The sequence below is a fragment of the Asterias rubens genome, chromosome 20 (assembly GCF_902459465.1).
Source record: "Asterias rubens chromosome 20, eAstRub1.3, whole genome shotgun sequence".
Classification (NCBI taxonomy): Eukaryota; Metazoa; Echinodermata; class Asteroidea; order Forcipulatida; family Asteriidae; genus Asterias; species Asterias rubens.
In genome coordinates, this window is record NC_047081.1 from 10,095,987 (window position 1) to 10,115,370 (window position 19,384).

At 39.7% G+C, this 19,384-nt stretch overlaps 1 protein-coding gene across 1 annotated transcript; it reads left to right on the forward strand.

The window, feature by feature from the left end:
- The first annotated feature begins 6,039 nt into the window (after positions 1 to 6,039).
- On the forward strand, positions 6,040 to 17,018 carry LOC117304060. The gene is made up of 9 exons (XM_033788547.1): positions 6,040 to 6,411; positions 8,191 to 8,532; positions 13,396 to 13,535; positions 14,196 to 14,294; positions 14,580 to 14,718; positions 14,895 to 14,954; positions 15,301 to 15,428; positions 15,727 to 15,788; positions 16,104 to 17,018. Exons 1-9 carry the CDS (start codon positions 6,309 to 6,311, stop codon positions 16,231 to 16,233), a joined length of 1,203 nt encoding a protein of 400 aa, XP_033644438.1. The 5' UTR covers positions 6,040 to 6,308; the 3' UTR covers positions 16,234 to 17,018.
- Positions 17,019 to 19,384: the final 2,366 nt, after the last annotated feature.

The window sequence follows — 19,384 nt, forward strand, 5'->3', positions numbered from 1 at the left end:
GAACATACTCATTACAGCATGCACACACACCCACAACCTGTCACCAGTGTCAACTCATGGAGGTAGAAATAGCCTTCATGTGGTCAGTTATTGAACGTCTATATCTATAACATTATAGACTCTAGATCAAGTAAAGTCCTACCTCAAGCTGTCGATGTGACTAATGCTTACTGCGTACACTTGAACTTCTTTGCTGGGTAATTAGTGGAAGATTTCTGGCAACAGTAATGGATTCTGTAACGTTCAAATCATAAAAGCAGTGCACCCCCTTCGCCAACTCGACACTCGCAGATATCTGCTAAAATCCCGTGCGTAATGCAATGTAGCAATTTCTCACAACTGGAAAAACCCACACGACGGACGTATTGCGCTGCACTGTTATTCTACGGTGGCCTGTTGCAACCATTGCGATAGTGTGCACTGAATGAGAATTTCCTCATTTCAATGACATTTCGTATCTGATGTGTCTGTGGAACTTGATGGGTTTTTTTTAAAGTCTGACATGCATGTTGATCCCAATAGTATAATTGAATATTAAATAATTAAATATGTGGCTGGTTAAATCTGGCTGGTTGAATATTGAATATCTGGCTGCCTGTCGATTACTACTGTCTGAATTATAGTTGGGATGGAAACCAGTCAACTCGCCCCCTTTGGGACCAGTCCCAACTATACCTAGGGGTTGGCCCCACTTTCGGACCTGTCCAGTCCCAACTATAGTTGGGACGCCCCAATCAGGACACTCAAGTTGGGACCTGCCAGTCCCAAGGACATCATAAAAAGGAAGGACACGGTGAAGAAGAAGCAATTCTTTCGCCATACGACTACTGCTCTGCGTTTGCTTAGCGGCGCTTACGTGGCTAGAGTACTGCTCTCACAACTACTGGGAGTGGAGTGGATAGTAATTGTTTTAACTTTGTGAAAATAGTGAATTTCATTTTCCCCATATATTCAACCCCCCGCCCCACGGCGAAGTGTGTACGTGCTAATTCTGATAGCGCCCTCTTTTGAAACATCCTGCTTCAGCCCATCAGAGAACAGATTTCCCTGGTACATCGGTGTACGAGGCAGAAAGTTCTGCCCCCCCATCCACCCCCCCCCCCATCCACCCCCCCCCCCCCATCCACCCCTACAGCAAACTGTGTACGAACTACTTCTTATAGCGCCCTCTTTGAAATATCCTCTTTCAACCCACGTTAATTTCCAATAATGGGGGACACACTGGTCTCCGGTGGACAGATTTCTCTAGGACACCGGGTTGGGTGGAGAAGGGGGGATGTCTCCCGTAACACTGATGATACGGGGAATTTTATTTGGTTGGATGTTGTTGTTGTTTCGTTGTTGTTGTTGTTGTTGTTGTTTTTTTTTTTTTTTTTTTTTTTTTTTTTTTTTTTTATGGGGGTGGTGGTGGGGGGGGGGGGGGGGGGAGTTGTTACCTTATTGACTATTTAGGGATTAGAGCCAGTGGAGCATTTAATCCATTTAAGGACGTTCCGGCATTAAGAGAATAATGCACGGTGATGATGCGTGTCTTTGGTTTCCGGTTACCAACTGTAGATGTGAAAGATATGTTTATTTTTATTTTTAAACTAGTATATAATTATGACAAAACCCCCTATTTTATTTTATTATTGTCATAAGAGTCAAGGCTAACAAAGTCGTACATGACTTGGCGTATTTTAAGTGTTGGACAAGTTAATATTGAGATTAGGAAAACATTTCAATATTTGCATCGTGTATTAAAGAGTGACAAAAATAAAAATAAAATTATTATAAATTTATTTAATAATTAATTGCTCTGATTTTTTCCCGCTTAGAAGAACTCCATTAAACTGGAGAATTCCCCTGGAGACGTTGTCCCCCATTGGAAATTATGATGAGCTGAAGTAGTCTGGGTCCCTGTCTTTGTCAGCAAGGATAAAGCCAGGCACCTGCTACTCAGATCCAGTGATTCCATTGGATAAAGACAGGTACCTGCTACTCAGATCCAGTGATTCCATTGGATTAGAACAGGTACCTGCTACTCAGATCCAGTGATTCCATTGGTTAAAGACAGGTACCTGCTACTCAGATCCATTGATTCCATTGGATAAAGACAGGTACCTGCTACTCAGATCCAGTGATTCCATTGGATAAAGACAGGTACCTGCTACTCAGATCCAGTGATTCCATTGGATAAAGACAGGTACCTGCTACTCAGATCCAGTGATTCCATTGGTTAAATACAGGTACCTGCTACTCAGGTCCAGTGATTCCATTGGATTAGAACAGGTACCTGCTACTCAGATCCAGTGATTCCATTGGATAAAGACAGGTACCTGCTACTCAGATCCAGTGATTCCATTGGTTAAAGACAGGTACCTGCTACTCAGATCCAGTGATTCCCCCGTGCAGTGGCCTGAGCTTTCCATTGATGCCCAATCAGTACACTCCTTTCAAATCCGCCATAGAATTTGACTGCGTATTTCTATGTGACATGATTGTAGGTCAAAGGTGAATGTGCACACGAATGCGGCCGGCCGGTTTCAGGCAGTATTCACGAGACTCTATTCATCAGCTCTATTAGGATAACCTCAAACGATTCGACTAGTCGGACAAAACTTAACACTTCGTTGAATTTCTTTGTATACAGAAAACAAACATCGAAAATATGTTTTAAAAGTTTTCAAAGAGGATCCGGGTAACACCAACCATGTGTGAATTGTATTCCCTCGTAAATAGCTCTTTCGTTTTGTTGTTTTGTTATATTATAACATGAGAAAGTAGGAAAGAGCAAAGAAGTAAACAGACAATAAAACAAACACTAACAACAAATACGGGAGGCCCGTGGGGGAGCCCCATAGGCAAAGTACATCCACCTGTCCTATAAGCAATCAGTTGGAACATTCTGAACGTCTGTTTTTTTTCCATTTTTGAAACTTTGTTTATAGATGGATTGCTGATGACGTCATCAATGTTGTGTAAGATTCATCTTTTTTTGTAGGGCAAGGTCGGTACATACAACTTCAGATTCCAGAAAGCTTAAAATAATGTCCCCTTTACAGGCAGTGGATCACTATTGGTAACTACTCTATATAAGTATTAGCATAAAACCTTGGGAGAGAGGTTGATAACATTGTGAGAAACGGCTCCCTCTGAAGTGACGTAGTTTTCGAGAAAGAAGTAATTTTCAACACATTTGATTTCGAGACCTCCGAATAATTATATTTTGAGTTCTCGAAATCAAGCATCTGAAAGCACATAACTTCGTGTGACAGTGTTTTTCTTTCTTTCGTGGTTATCTCGCAACTTCGACGACCGATTGAGCTCAAATTTTCACAAGTTTGTTATTTTATGCATATGCTGACATAGACCGAGTGAGAATACCGGTCTTTAAAAATTACCAATAGTGTCCAGTGACTTTAAACTCTTAATAGAGTGAAACTGACACGACTTGCACTCGTTCAGATGCACATTATCTCTTGATTCTGTTCAGCAACGTTCACTGTGTGTTTACGTCGAATGGAAAATAGACCTTCATGTGGTCATCTTGATTTTACTCCATTCCAACTCATTGTAACCAAACTGAGGCTAGACGAAATAATAGTCTGGTGCCAAGCGCAGTGAATGTTAGCATTACTGTTATTGGAAACAGGGAAAATTACCAAGATGGTGACAACATGATAAAGGTCGATAGTGGCATCTGACGAATGCAGACACAAACTTGCGTTCGATGAGTAACATGTGGTAGGCAATGGGCTTCATCCTTTGCCGTTATTGATATTGACATGTATACAACCTCCATTTCCGTTTGGAATACATTTTGTCTTATTTACTCACCACTGTGGTTATTGTGAGTGATGGGAACACTTGATGAGTGAATAACAAGTGTCGGTCGTAATACACACCTCAGGGGTTGGTATTTAAAGGTAATTTCTCGCTCAAATAGGTGAGGTAATTTCTCACTGAATTTTGTATTACTAGGTTTTAACGTATCTTTTTCTTTAACGAATCCAACCGTATGAAGTTGCAAATAAAATGATCCTAACATTTTAAAAATTAAAATACTTCAGCTGGAACATTTTATTGTACTATGAAAGCACACAAAGCATGAAAATACACGTTTTTATTTTATTTTAATTATTCTTTTGCAAATTCGATGACCAATAATCCAAAATGTTCACAGGTTTGTTATTCTATGCATATGTGGATATACATCAAGTGATCATATTTTTTGTTACAATCACCAAGCGTGTCCAGCTGTCGATTTCACCATCTTCCTAATTTAGGACTAATTTGCAGTTTTAATTGTTTTTCATTTTCACTGAACAATTATTGGTTTCTCAAAATAACCTCTCCTCTAATGAGCGCATGTTTGTGTTTTGGTGATCGAATTATACGGGGCTTCGACAAAATAGTTAAACGATTTTCAGGCCTCCAAATTGTCTCATGCTGTTGGGCAATAGTTATCTATTGACAAACAAACCATTTTGTAAAACATGTTATCCATTGTCTGAAATAATTCATGGAATGTGGGAGAACTGATTTTGACCCAGAACCGAAGTTCTGGACTTCGGTCGGCTTCCAAAACAAGAATTTGTGAGTATGAGTATATTATGCAAACAAACAAGTCTGCTTAAAGGCGCGGGACTCCGTTGAAAATTGTCAAAGACTAGTTCTCTCACTTGGTGTATCTCAACATATGCATACAAAATAAAAAACCTGTGAACATTTGGGCTCATCAACAGGTCTGGTCATCGAAGTTGCCTTCAAATACACTGGACACCTTTGAAATTGTCAACTAACTTTGTGGATCTCAACATAATGCACAAAACAACAAATCTTTGTAATTTTTGAACTTAATTGGTCGTCGAAGTTGCGAGATGATAATGGAATAAAAAACACCCTTGTCGCACAAGTTGTGTGATTCCAGAGGTCTCGAATTCAATTCAAATGTTTGAGTGAGATATTACTTCCACCTCAAAAACTAAACTTCAGAGGGAACCGTTTCTCACAATGTTTTATACAATCAACAGCTCTCCATTGCTCGTTACCAAGTAAGATTGTCTGTTAACAATTACTTGGAGTAATTACCAATAGTGTCCAGTGTCTTTAAATGTTCCTCCCCGTACGAGTTACGATACAGGTAAATGATGACATCAGCTTGTACAGGTTAAACCCCACTGTAATCCACTTAAATCACCCCACTCCATTTCACCCCGTCGGAGCCAGACTTCAAAAAGCGCTTATCTAATCCAATGGTGCCAGCCAACAGTCGAGCGTTCAACTCAAAAGAGTATTGCTCACAAAAAACTGCTTGGTAATGCTCATTGACTTTCGGGAAATCATCTGCCACACTTCCCTTAAAGGCACTGGCCACGTTGTGATAATAATATTGTCAAAGACAAGTATTCTCACTCGGTTTATCCCATCAAAAAGCATAAAATAACAAACCTGTGAAAATTTGGGCTCAAATAGTCATCGAAGTTGCAAGAGAATAATGACAGAAAAACACCCTTGTTGCACAAAGTTTCTTTGCTTAGCCTATGTATAGACATGTACATCAAAAGGCTTCAGTTGAAGTCTCTTATCGTTTGACTGAGAAATGTACTTCCTTATCAAAAACTACGTTATTTCAGAGGGAGCCGTTTCTCGCAAAGTTTTATACCATTAACAGCTCTCCATTGCTCGCTACCAAAAGTCAGTTTTTATGCTTTCAATTATATTGAGTGAATAGTGTCAAATGCCTTTAAATACAAGCTCATCGCGAGAGGAGAGACTTGACTGCGTTAATTTGTCAAAAAAAAAAGTTTCTAAGTGTCCGCTCGTGAAGCCCCTGCGACAGAGATGCTGCCGCCACTCACCGTGCAACACTGACACGCCGGCAAAAGACGGGTCTAGACTTGGTGTCTGCGTTCCTTCATAGAAGGATAAAGGGAGTCTAATTAAGCGGAAAGTCAGTGGTAATGGGCGACCGAACTGGGCAACATTTTTTTTTACCCATCCAGCGCAGCTCCGATTTATCAGCCATCAGTGTATCGTCCTCACCGGAGCCTGCAGGCAAGATTCCCCCGTCTCGCCTCGCTCGCTGCTGCCAGATCAACACAACACCACTGATACACATCACCACGCCTTTTCATGTTCCATTCTATCTCACTACAGAAACGGAAAACCGTTTCCGTAGGCAGCCACCAGCCGGCACGACGAAAACCGGATGCCGTAAAAATAGCGAGCTTTAAATGTGGAAATACCAGACGGCAAGTTGGCTGAAGTGAAAAGTTTTGTTGTTGACTTTTTCGTGTGGAGATCGGGATAAGTTTCTACTAGCTATGGGCACGGCGCGCGACAGACAGGCTACCTTCTCATCATTGCAATGTAGAAGACGCAACCTGTTGTTCATACTCATTGTTATCAGCCAGGCGGTTAGACATGGTAGGTCACTTCGCTCCTATTGTTGCTTATCTTCAATTACCGCTTAGTTCAGAGTTAATGATTGATCATTATATCTCTCCCTAAAAATAACCTGAACACTTCACCGATTATATTGTCCCTAATGATGGACCAAATTTCATTAAAGTCTGTATAAGCAAAAAGTTATGTTTAGATCATTTATTTTGCTAAGCAAAAAAAAAAAATAAATAAATGAGTGTGCATCGGTCGTAAAGTTATTGAATGTTGGCTGTTATGGAATGTTTCTTCTAAGTTTGTCTTAGTTCAGAGTTAAAGACACGATGGACACCTTTGGTAATTGTCAAAGACAAGTCTTCCCACTTTGTATATCTCAACATTATGCATAAATAATTATCAAATAACAAACCTGTGAAAATTTGAACTTAATTGGTCGTCGAAGTTGCGAGATAATAATGAGAAGAAAAGAACCCACCATTTTCACACAAAGTTTATGCTTGCAGACAGACCTCAGAATTAGATTTTGAGGTCCCGAAATCAAGCATCTGTCAGATGCTTGATTTCGGGACTTCAAAATTTCAGACGCTTGATTTCGGAACCTCAAAATCTAATTCTGAGGTCTGAAATCAAATTCAAATATTTGAGTGAGAAATGTTAACTTCTTTCTCGAAAACTACGTTACTTCAGAGGAAGCCGTTTCTCACAATGTTTTATACTATCAACACCTCTGCAAATTGCTCGTTACCTTCCAAATAAGTTTTATGCTAACAATTATTTTGAGCAATTACCAATAGTATCCAGTGGCTTTAAAGTTGGTTTATGTGATAAACCAACTTCAGACGGCTGGTTATTAGAACAACGTTAACATGACGCCATGGAAGAGCCCGTTTAATTACAGCGTTGTACACAAAGTGACAGTCTGCCTAAGTTCCAGTTTCCTGGCTGTATCCGCACCGATGTCAGTGTAAATTGAAGCAATTCTGAGATCATAATTTCCATAGGTCATGAAGTTCATGCAGTAGTTACTATCTCACCTCATGGATCGGTGTGAAGATTAAAGATTTTGAAGTCGACATGAGAGTGCTCATGATACAGATTAGTCATCTAATGTGAGTTAGGGGAGGGGTGCGGCTCAATCCAAGAAATTCTCGTTTCAAAAAGGCCACAAGACAAACAGGCAAATTTCTTACTGTATTTTTTTCTTCTTCTTCCCTTTTGGCTATTTTGTAAATGTACAGCTTGAAATCAGTCCGAAATTTGCAAACGAAACATGATTTTAAAACTACACAGAAAAAAGGCACTGAACAAAAATCAACTTTATATAGTTGATTTTTGTTCAGTTTAATTTCAATGAGTGAACTTCATTGCTACACAAAAATACCAATTTGAACCACTTCGGATCCGTATCGGCGTGTTGTACCTTGTGTTGATCAGCAGAGTGTGGGTTCGAGTCCCGATTCAATGTGTTCTTTAGCAAGACACTGAACCATGATTGCTTCGTCCTTCGGATTGGACGTAAAGCCGTTGGTCCCGTGTGTTGTTTACGGTGTAACACACGTAAAAGAACAGTGCACTTACGTCGAGAAGAGAATGGTTCCTGGCTTGATTGGCTGCATATTCACAGCACATTGTAAACCATTACATTGTGCTATGAAGGAGTAGGTGTAATACTTCAATGTAGCACCACATCATAATTATAATATCTTGCTGAAAAATACTGAATGTTGAAGTGCCTAGAGCCTAGAGCGTCACCGAGTGACAAATTTGAGCGCCATTTAAGAAGCCATATTATTTGTTTTTAAGGATTCTGTGCTGCATCGACGTACTCATCTTCCAAAACAAGTGAGCAAGTGCCAACAGAACGAGAAAGTCACTCAGCGGTTGACGTAAGGCCCCTGAACATGGACAGTGTACCCCTGAACCAGGACAATGGACTTCTCAATGAAGAAGACATTACATCTTCAAATCAGGACAATGCACCTGGAAGACCAAAGCAAGAGGAAACGGCTTTTGATTGGCTAGGCGGGAAAAATCCAGAGGAATTGTCCAGTACGGCCGAAAACGAAGATCGCCATGGCAACGTGGAGGAGCAAACTAACTCCAAATGCTGCTACAGACAGAGGAAGTTTAGTACAATCGGATTCGGTGGGTATTATTTATTCTTTTAGGTTTTATTTTAATTCTTCGGACATTACAAATATAAAAAGCAGAGGCCGTCCTGATAAAAGTAAAAAAAAAAAAAAAAAAAAAATGCTTTCATCAAAAAAGATGTGCACTCACAGTCCTTGCTCATAAAAAGTGTAACAATTCATTTACTATAAAAATCAATTTATTTTGACTTGGGATTCGAAAAGTAGGGTTTGAAACTTTATTTGCATGATGGAAGTAAATAACTTAGAGAAAAATTTGATTCAAAACATAAATAATAAATAACTAAGAGATGTGTGCGGTAACTAAAAGTAAAACTTGTTTGTTCAAGCCAGGAAAAGCCGTTGAAAACTACTGACATTGGAGACCTTTAAAAAACCAATTATCTAAAATATTTGGTTCATTGGAGACGTTATACTTCGTTCTCCAGTCAGTCATAGATTATTATTTTGAAGCCGTCGTCAAAATAAAGGGTGGGAAACAGGTGGGTACAAAAAAACACAAAAAAACAACAACAAAACAACATTTTTGTTCAACAATACCATTGACCGTTTTTTAGAAAAGATTTCTTTTGATTTTGACTCATTCGATTTTCAACCCTGTGGTTCTGCTGAGGGATAATCTTCTTTTGGGTGAGCATAAAATTAAGAAACGACTTTGAGTTTTGATCAGCCGGAGGTTTTTTAACCGCGCCAGTGATGTCTTGTGGCGCCACCACATGTTCAGCTACATTTGTTTTTGTATAGCGGCAATTCGAACTCATCAGGCGCCCTCTGTCTGTCTGTCTTAGACATCTTTTTCTGATGTAGCACAATTTCCTGTGTGCGGAGTCTGATGATGAGGTAGACTTGTGGACCAGTCGTTAATGGTCTGTCGCGTCGGGATAGCCGATTTGTGGTGGTGGCGTAATTAATGATTCAGGTTTCCGCGATCGAATACTATTCTCGCGAGATCACTGCTTTCGCGCGAAGCTGCTGGCTGCCAACTGCTACAAGACTATCGCCAGTGTCTCGGAATCGGGGGAGCCTCGAACGATACCACCGCGATAGACATTAAGACGAGCTTGCCTTCAGCGTCATAAACACATGAAGGTTACCGAGCAACCTAATGTTGATTACCATCCATAGAGCATTATAGCCTTTTGACAAGGCTTTCGTGACTGGGACAGCTTCATATCGTCGCTATCCCAAGCGAATGGAAGGGAAGACCACGCACCGAGTAGCTACATGGTCTCCCAGCAGTATCAGTCGCTTAAAATTATTGTTCAGAGACACTTTGAAGACACTGGACACTACTGGTAATTGTCAAAGACCAGTCTTCTCACTTGGTGTATCTCAACATATGCATAAAAATAATAACAAACCTGTGAAAATTTGAGCTCAATCGGTCGTCGAAGTTGCGAGATAATAGTGAAAGAAAAAAAAACACCATTGTTACACGAAGTTGTGTGCTTTCAGATGCTTGATTTCAAAACCTCAAATTTTAAACTTGAGGTCTCGAAATCAAATTCGTGGAAAATTACTTTTTTTCTCGAACACGTCACTTTAGAGGGAGCCGTTTCTCACAATGTTTTTTAAACTATCAACAGCTCCCCATTACTCGTTACTAAGTAAGGTTTTTTGCTAATAATTATTTTGAGTAATTACCAATAGTGTCCACTGCCTTTAATACATACAGAAATTAATTACAATAGACTTGTCGGAAAAGATAACATTTGTGAAGTTTTTTTAAAAACGAATAGTGTTTAGCATCCTTGATGTGCTTTGGAAGAGTGTTTCATTCTTTTGGTCCCAAAACAGTAGAGTGGAGCTTTTATAAAATTTGGCCCTGATGTCTTCAGTGATGATGTGCACACGCGGTGTTAAGCGTTATTTTAAAAATGTGCAACTCTTGACGTCAGATTGACGTCAGCAGTCTCGACTTCAATTCCTAATGTAGGTCGAGAGATGTGTTTTGCAATAATCCGACAATAATCCCGTCATCTCGTAATAACCATCTCGTAAATAGTGCATTTAAAGGCACTACACACGTTTGGATTGTCAGAGACCATGGCCCAATTTCATAGAGCTGCTAAGCACAAAAATTTGCTGAACATGAAATTTCTTCCTTGATATCCTTAATAAATACAGGATTACCAACCAAATTTCCACCTGATTTACAGGATAAGCAAACAACAGCTGAATACAGTAACAAGCAATTTGCAACAATTTTTGTGCTTAGCAGCTCTATGAAACTGGCCCCAGTCTTCTCTCTCGCCTGGTGTATTTCAAAATATGCACATTAATTATAGCAAATCTGTGAAAATTTGAACCCATTTGGTTGTCGAAGTTGCGAGAGGACAGTAGATGAAAAAACACCCTTTTCGCACTGAGTTGTGTGCTTTCAGATGCTCGAATTCGAGACCTCAGTTGAGGTCTCTAATTTACCTCTTTTTCAAAATCTATGCTACCTCAGAGGGAGCCGTTTCTCACAATGTGTTATACTATCAACATAACTACATTGCTCGTTACCAAGTTCAAGTTTTTGTGCTTACAATTATTTAGAGTAATCACCAATAATGTCCAGTGCCTTGAAAACACCCGATGTTCTCAACTCTTGGGTTCACACAGGTTATAGTGCAGGAAAAGTTAACGGGAAAAAATTCAAAAAACAGGTGTGTGGTTTTTTTTAAGGTAGTATAAATTGGTTTATTCAGTAAATGAGAAATATTCTTTATGGCTTTGACTGGAAGTGGGGGCTCGAAGGAGTATGTCGTTAAGCCACCATGAATCCAGAAGTCCACGTGACTGTACAAAGTAGGTTATAGGTAAACTGTTGGTCTACTTTGGGGGCCTTTTTTATTTATTTAATTATTTATTAATTTAGTTTTTTATTTACTTAATTGTTTATGTTCATATTTATTTTATTTGTAATATTTTTTCATTGCATTATCTTGCCTTATTTCATTTATTTTATTTTGTTTTTATCTAAGCCCTATATTTTGTTTCATTTTTTTTTGGGGGGGGGGGTGGGTGGGACGGGTGAGTTTAACACGGTACGAATAATATTGGTCTTAAATTTAACAATTCTCGCATCTAGTTTTTAAATCACATCGAAATTGAAACATGAGTGTTTGAGACAAACTCCTGATGGGGGAGGAGTACAATTTCTCAAGAAAATTGATAATTGAGTGAAGCTTACCGACAACAAATCGGGAGTAGATAGTTTGTAATCGATCTTTAACAAAACTTTATTTTCTGCTATAAAAGCGATGTCAGGTTTGGATATGAAACTACCGATTGAGTTTAAAAAAATGTCAACGCACTTGAAAGAACTCCTCAACTTATAGTTATGATCACAACAACTTAACCTTTAGAAATAACTGTATTCTCATCACAGTTTTGAGATTGTGACCTGGGTGATGTAAACATACGTCACATACTCAATGATTACTTCTCCATACACTGAACGCGTTTTGTAATTATCAAAGACCAGCATTCTCACTTGGTGTATTCCAACATATTATACACAAATCAGTGAACATTTTGACTTAAATATTGTCCGAATCATTGAATAAGTTCATCTGGATTGTTGATAGCCGGTTTTTTCTTCAAATCCAAAAATAATGTAGAACGGTAACTTATACATATGATTTTAGTTAGTTATGTTTCATTTCAAAGCTGTGAGTTTTAAACTTCTCATAAATTATAAAATGAATACTAACAAGTAGCATTTGAATACCACTATAAATAGTATAGTGTGCAGTTCAGAGTTAAAGGGAAAACATACTTCTTGTTTTCTTGAAAAAAAAATCACTGCAGATGTTTTTTCTTTTCAAGGCTGGATTAACGTCCGAAAAATTCCAGCTTATCACCGAATGCTTTGAGTCCTGATTGTGACGTTCTGTCCCAATACACGGTTAACTCCATGCATCAAACCAACAACTCGTATTGTACACGTACTGTTCAACCCCCTCGATCCTTTGTACGAGAACAGCGCCGCTATCGAGGCGTGAAACGGCTTTTATGATCGGCAATTAAAAAGAAAAATTCTCCGGAGGAGGAATAACAAAATAAACCCCTCAGTTTGTATCTGAATTGCATTCCAATGTAGGCTCTCTTGTACCTATATAACAGGGAAAACAGGGATTAAAGGGGCACTGTACTATCGGTCACATGTGAGTTCTTGCGATAGTAAATAATTCGACAACGGCAAACAGGATTTTGCTCAGAACAGAATTAACCAAAGATGCTTGTCACTGTTGGTTAATGAATTCAGACGTTTACATTTTCAGAGACCAAAACGAGACCTTGAACGGGAAAGTGCATGGAATTATTAACCTTCCTCCGTGATCAAACAGATGGGTTTATATGAGTCACTTCAAACACATCCTTTAGGTAAAGGCCCGGTCACACAGGCCCCGATAACGAGAACGAAAACGAGTCGGAACGAAAACGAGAACGATAAAAAACCCATGCTCGCCCTTGTGGGCGTATTCTGCGTGGAGCAATTCAACCAATCGAGGGTGTGCATTGTTATCTTTCTCGTTTTTTGTACTCGTTTTCGTTCTCGTTATCGGGGCTTGTGTGACCGGGCCTTAAGTCTCACTTTAAAAAATGGATCAACTCCTTCTAACTTGGCTAAAAGACATCTCAATTAAGTATTTTTAATTCAAAGAAATGGGAGAGCGAGTTTGACGAAAGTATCTACAACAAAAGTGTTTCAGAGACACTAGGTGGCAGCAGACTTACTAGTTGTAATAACTCTATTAGCCTGAACGTCTGACGTCATTCTTTGAGGCTCGTTATCCTTGTAACAGGGGCCCAGTCTATAACACTATAAGCCAATAATAGTAAAGATATTGTTTTACCCCCTCATTAGATACAGCGGCTAGACGGCCAATAAGGAAAGACGTCGGTCGATGTAGAAGGACGTACTTGACTGAACCTTCTGCCAAGAATCCAACTTCAAGTGTCCGGGATGAATTCAAGAGGACTCGGCGACAAGAACCTCTGACTCAGGTGGGTCAAGATTAGGGTCAGAGTTAATAGAGTCAGGATCAAATTTCGTGGTCGAGATCAAGGTAAAGGGGTTTGGGCCAAGGTTTAAGGGCAAGAGTACAGACAGGTTAAGAGTTTAGAGTCAGGATCATCAGACTGCATGGTCAAAGTAAAGGATTAGGGTCAGGGTCAGAGAACAGAGTCAGGATCAGACTGCATGGTCGAGGTCAAAGTAAAGGATTAGGGTCAGAGAACAGAGTCAGGATCAAACTGCATGGTCGAGGTTAAAGTGAAATATTAGGGTCAGGGTCAGAGAACAGAATCAGGCTCAGACTGCATGGTCGCGGTCAAAGTGGAGGGATGGGGTCAGGGTCAAAGTCAGAGTCAGAGTGAGTACAGAGTCAGTTTCAGACGGCATGGTCGAGGTCAAATTGAAGTATACAGGTCAAGGTCAGAGTACAGAGTCAGGGTCAGACTGCGTGGTCTAGGTCAAAGTGAAAGTCAAAATACTTCCTGCTTAAGCAGTTCATTAAACTTTTCCCTGGTAACTGGTAGTTCCGGCAAATCAACCCCTCTGTCGCCCAAACGAAAGAAACCCTCCGCTCATGAGACTTCTGACAGTTCTCATTCGAGGGTTCATTATAGTTTTACCTTAGTCTCTTTCTCATTTTCTCCATCCAGTGTGATCAACCGTGTAATGATGGCAACTCATGTTTACCGACGAGAATACTGCTTGAGCAGAGTCTATACGCAAACACATGGACCTCAACCGATTATGAGGTAAGCCACCAATATCGAGGTATGAGGTAAGCCACCAATATCGTGAAAACAATTGAACCAAATGCCATTAGTCTATATGACTTTTTATTTGGTATTGTATTTTTATACGAAAATAAACCAATTTTGAATTGAATTGAATTGAATTGAACGATTCCGAAAACCTAAGGTTACTTTTACACTGCCTTTGAGGTAAAAGTAGAGAACTCTACATCATGTACAATGTGCTGTGTGTAGAAGCTTTTGTCAATCTTTAAATTTCTCATGACTGTATAATTACTGTCGCAGGTTGTGGAGGATTGCCAGTGCGTACCCAGGGTGCACCCATGTGACAGGATGCCACTATTTAAAGTTTTCCATCACAACACGCCGTACGAGACCACAATCGATGTTGGAGAATGCAGGGGTAGATGCTTCGCAGGGTCGGGTATGTTCACAGCATGTTCGTTCACCTGGAGGGGGTGGCACCATGGTACTTGCCCACAAGCCCCACCCCGGTTGCCCCTCATTTTGAATATTAACTTTTAAGATAATTTATCACTTTCATTGTGTTTGTTCTTACACCTGGACACGTGTCCCCACCCCCCTTTTTTTGGTTTACAGATTCTGATTTGGAGTGTCGGGCAATCCAGAACAAAACGGAAACGGTGCTTGGTCCGAATGGTACGTAATCTGAAATCTTAACCATTGAATTAAACTTTTTTTTTTTGACAAACGCCGTACAGCCGGGGACATTGTATCAGAACACGGCTGAATAATAATGCTGTTTAAGACAATGGGAATGTTTAAAAACATCATGTACCGACAGCGGCCCACTATAACAGCCCACAGGGTTTTGTACACAGACCGATTCAGCAATCTTATCAAACTGTGAACACCGGCGTGTAGGTATGAAATCGGATTCTTAAGTGCGGCAAATCTGTGATAGAGTACACGGTTACTATGAAATCCTCAAAATTATATTATGTATTGAAAAAATGGTTGTTTTTCTCTGTTCATTTGGCAACAGGTCACGAATGTGTAGAAGTGGTCACCAGTTGCGCATGTGCCGAAAGCTGCTACCGTGCGAGTCACGTGGTGTCTTTCTATATCATCAAACACAACGAAACGACAGGCGAACCCTACGAGACAGTTCAAGTGAGGCTGGGCGGGAAAGGAGGGGGGGGGGTGTCTGGTTTGAAATCTCACCATAGACCCCCTTGAATTGGCCGCCATCTTTGATGAAACGTACACGCGTGAAAGGCTATCACTGGCTGAGAGTCGTGCGCAGTACACGCATGCACTTTTCCCATTGTTTTATGGGAGTCAATGACGCCATGTGATCCACATATAGTGAAAACATAGAGCTATATATATTGACTAGAGCGCTAACTTGTGTTGTTTATTTAACACATCAAATAGCAAACAGTTTTAAGTATAATTTTTTTTCCCGCAGGAAATGGATGTTGGAAAATGCGTTGGAGGTTGTGTCGATAGAAAGGGCGTCTGTATTCGAAAGTGAGTAAAACAGTTTTGTTAATACTTATTAGTTTTAATTTGTTGTAGATTTGTTGTTAATTTATTTGTTCATTTAATAATGGTTAAAATAAAAATATTATAGAGTATATAGGTAAGATTACCCCACAATAATTGAAAGCTGCACCATTGTGCACCACTAATTTCTGCCAAAACATTTACATTGGTGTTATTTTAACAACATGTATGAGGTTCATTTGATTCTCTCTTCGCCATCCTGCTGAGTGTCTTAAAACAATCATGGTTAATATTCTACAAAGACTGATTTGCATTGTTTTAATCGCTTCTATTTTACAGCACAAACTGCGCTGCCATTCTGCTTCCAAACACCCACTGTTCACCCAAGGAGTATGTCCCGCACACCTTCCTGACGAGAGATCGCGAGAACTTGACTGTGCACGTGGTAAACGAATGCAGGTGCTTCTGAGTGCAACGAGGTTGAACGGGATTTACAATTTCCAACTATGTGTCTAGGACAATGATGTCATTTTGCTCATGAGATTTTTTCCCGCCAAACTTTATATGGTGCTTTGCTGGAATTGTCTGACTAATGTTGATGAGTTTGATTATGTAATATTTCACTCCATGCAGTGGTGACTCTTGTATATAATTATGTTAATATAATGATTAACCACACCAATAAGAAGAGCTTATAGCTGTCCTTTATGAAGGAACTGTTATCCATCCACGTAATGGAACAATGGTGCCAAGACTTCAAGCCCCTTAAGATGCTATTAAGATGCCTGATACTTCACGCGGGAGGCAACGAATGCAGTTGCCTCCAGCCCCACTGGTCATTGCCTTCCTTGAAATGCTCCGGTAGAAGATTACAATTTCCTCATAGGGTGCCCTTTACCCATGCGAACATGCCCTGATGCCCTTTGCCCTTTGAAGCATATGCTTTGGAAGGTGACTGAAAAGAAGAACTTTAAAACTGGGTCCTAAACCCAACGAGATCAGTCCTAACCAAGAGCAGTGTGTCAAGACCAGAGGAGAGTCCCAGACCACGGCCGATTCCGGATGTCTGAGGGGAAGATATACAACACTGACCGTGAGAGACTTTTAAAAGATTTTAACCTGTACCCACTGGAGGTTACACGAATGAGCAGAGATTTGATGGAGATCTTCAGGATATACTAAAGACACTTGACACTATTGGTAGTTGTCAAAGACCAGTCTTCTCACCTGGTGTATCTCAACATATGCACAAAATAACAAACCTGTGAAAATTTGAGCTCAAATTGGTCGTTGAAGTTGCGAGATAATAATGAAAGAAAAAACACCCTTGTCACACGAAGTTGTGTGCTTTCAGGCTTGATTTCGAGAGACCTCAAAATCATATTCTGAGGTCTCGAAATCAAATGCGTGGAAAATTACTTACCAAGTAAAGTTTTATGCTAACAACTTTTTTGAGTAATTGCCAGTAGTGTCCGCTGCCTTTAAATTGCCTGAAAGACATCCGACTAGCAGTAGAGCCTTTTCACAACGCACACAGTACAAGCACAAAAGGGGACAGTCAACACACGACTTCCAACTGTTGAAAAAAGACACCACAAATCAGGGACTTAATTTAAGGACAATCTTCTTATCCCTCTCCTGTTGAGTTGAGGAATATTCTTCCCGAAAATGTTTGTGTAGTGTAAAAATAACCTGGAAAGAAAATGGATATCGGGTACGAGAATGCTTCACAATTTAATAGTTCAGCCATCACTTTTACGTATTAAAGGTAAACGAAGGTCAGGAAAAATTCTTAGAACTGTCACTTTATCAAAAATCTAACTCAGCTCATAGTAATTGGATTGTTATAAGAATTGTAAAGGATATGTACATAGGTTTATACTAATCAAGTGTAAAAGGGTTATTAAAACCACCAGTAAATATTATAATCATGTATAAACTATGCCATAAAGACAACGAGAATACGTATGTGTGTTTCAGACGTGGAGAGTCCCTCATGTTGCGTCTGTTAATATTAAAACAGCACTGTGTAATCTGAAAAATTGTTTGATCATTTGCATTTATTTGTGCAAACTGTGCCCATTGAACATAAAGGCAGTGGACAATATTGGTAATTACTCAAAATAATTAATAGCATAAAACTTTACTTGGTAATGATTAATGGGGAGAGGTTGATAGTATAAAACATTGTGAGAAACTGCTCCCTCAGAAGTGGCATAGTTTTCGAGAGAGAAGTATTTTCCCACGAATTTGATTTCGGGACCTCAAGTTTAGAATTTGAGGCTTCGAAACCAACCATCTAAAAGCACACAACTTCGTGTGACAAGGTTTTTTTCTTTCATTATTAACTCTCAACTTCGACGACCGATTGAGCTAAAATTTTCACAGGTTTGTTATTTCATGTATATGTTGAGATACACCGGGTGAGAAGACTGGTCTTTGACAATTACCAATAGTGTCCAGTGTCTTTAAAAGCAGGATACACCTTTGGTAATGTCAAAGACCATTATTTTCATCCCTTGGTGTATTGAGCATAAGCATACAATAACAAACCTGTGACAATATGGGCTCAAATTAATTGGTAATCGAAGTTTCAAGAAGATAATGAAAGAAGAAAAAAAAACATCGTTGCATAGATAACAAACGGTCCTTTTCGGAACCCCCCCCCCCCAACTCATTAGAGATAGTTATTACGGTGCTACCGCAAACCTTTCCATATTAAGCACAGAGTAGTTTTGCGTATCATTATGGTTGCCAGCCAACATTTAATTAAGTTTACATTATTTTTGCTTAGCAAAGAATTTTGTGAAGCCGATTTTTCTGCTAAAAACAGCTTTATGAAATTGATAAAGGAATTTTCGATAAAGCAATCCAGTGTTTTTGTACACCACATCCCCTTCCAGGGGTTGGTGAAGAGCGGTTATCGATACGGCGCGCTGCCCACCCATGGGAGAGGGGTTGCGGTTCAGTGACGTCACTACACACCTGGTTAAAGTGTTCACCCGGTAAAAATGACCAAATTGCGTGCTGCATGTCGTGGTCACGAAACGTCAGTTAGCCGAAGAATAAATATAATAACGGGTGTCGCCACCGGAGACAGGCGCAAACCCCCGATGGTGAATCACTTTAGAACATCTAAATTTGTATCAAAATAGACGTGGGTGGAAAGCAAAGAAACCTCCATCCATTTCCCCAATAATCATCACACTGTATTAAAGGTAGTGGACACTTATTTACTAAAAATAATTGTAAGCATAACGACTTACTTGGTAACGATCAATGGAGAGCTGTTGATGGTAAAACACTTTGTGAGAAACGGCTCCCTCTGAAGTAATGTAGTGTTCGAGAAAGAAGTGATTTTCCACTACAATATTTTAATTTGATTTCTAGACCACGGAATTAGATTTTTGAGGTCTCGAAATCAAGCATCTGAAAGCACACAACTTCGTGTGATAAGGGTGTTTTTCTACCATTATTATCTCGCAACTTCGATGACCGATTGAGCTCAAATTTTCACAGGTTTGTTATTTTATGCATATGCTGAGATACACCAAGTGAGAAGACTGGTCTTTGACAATTACCAAAGGTGTCCAGTGTCTTTAATGTGGGCGTTTGTTGTT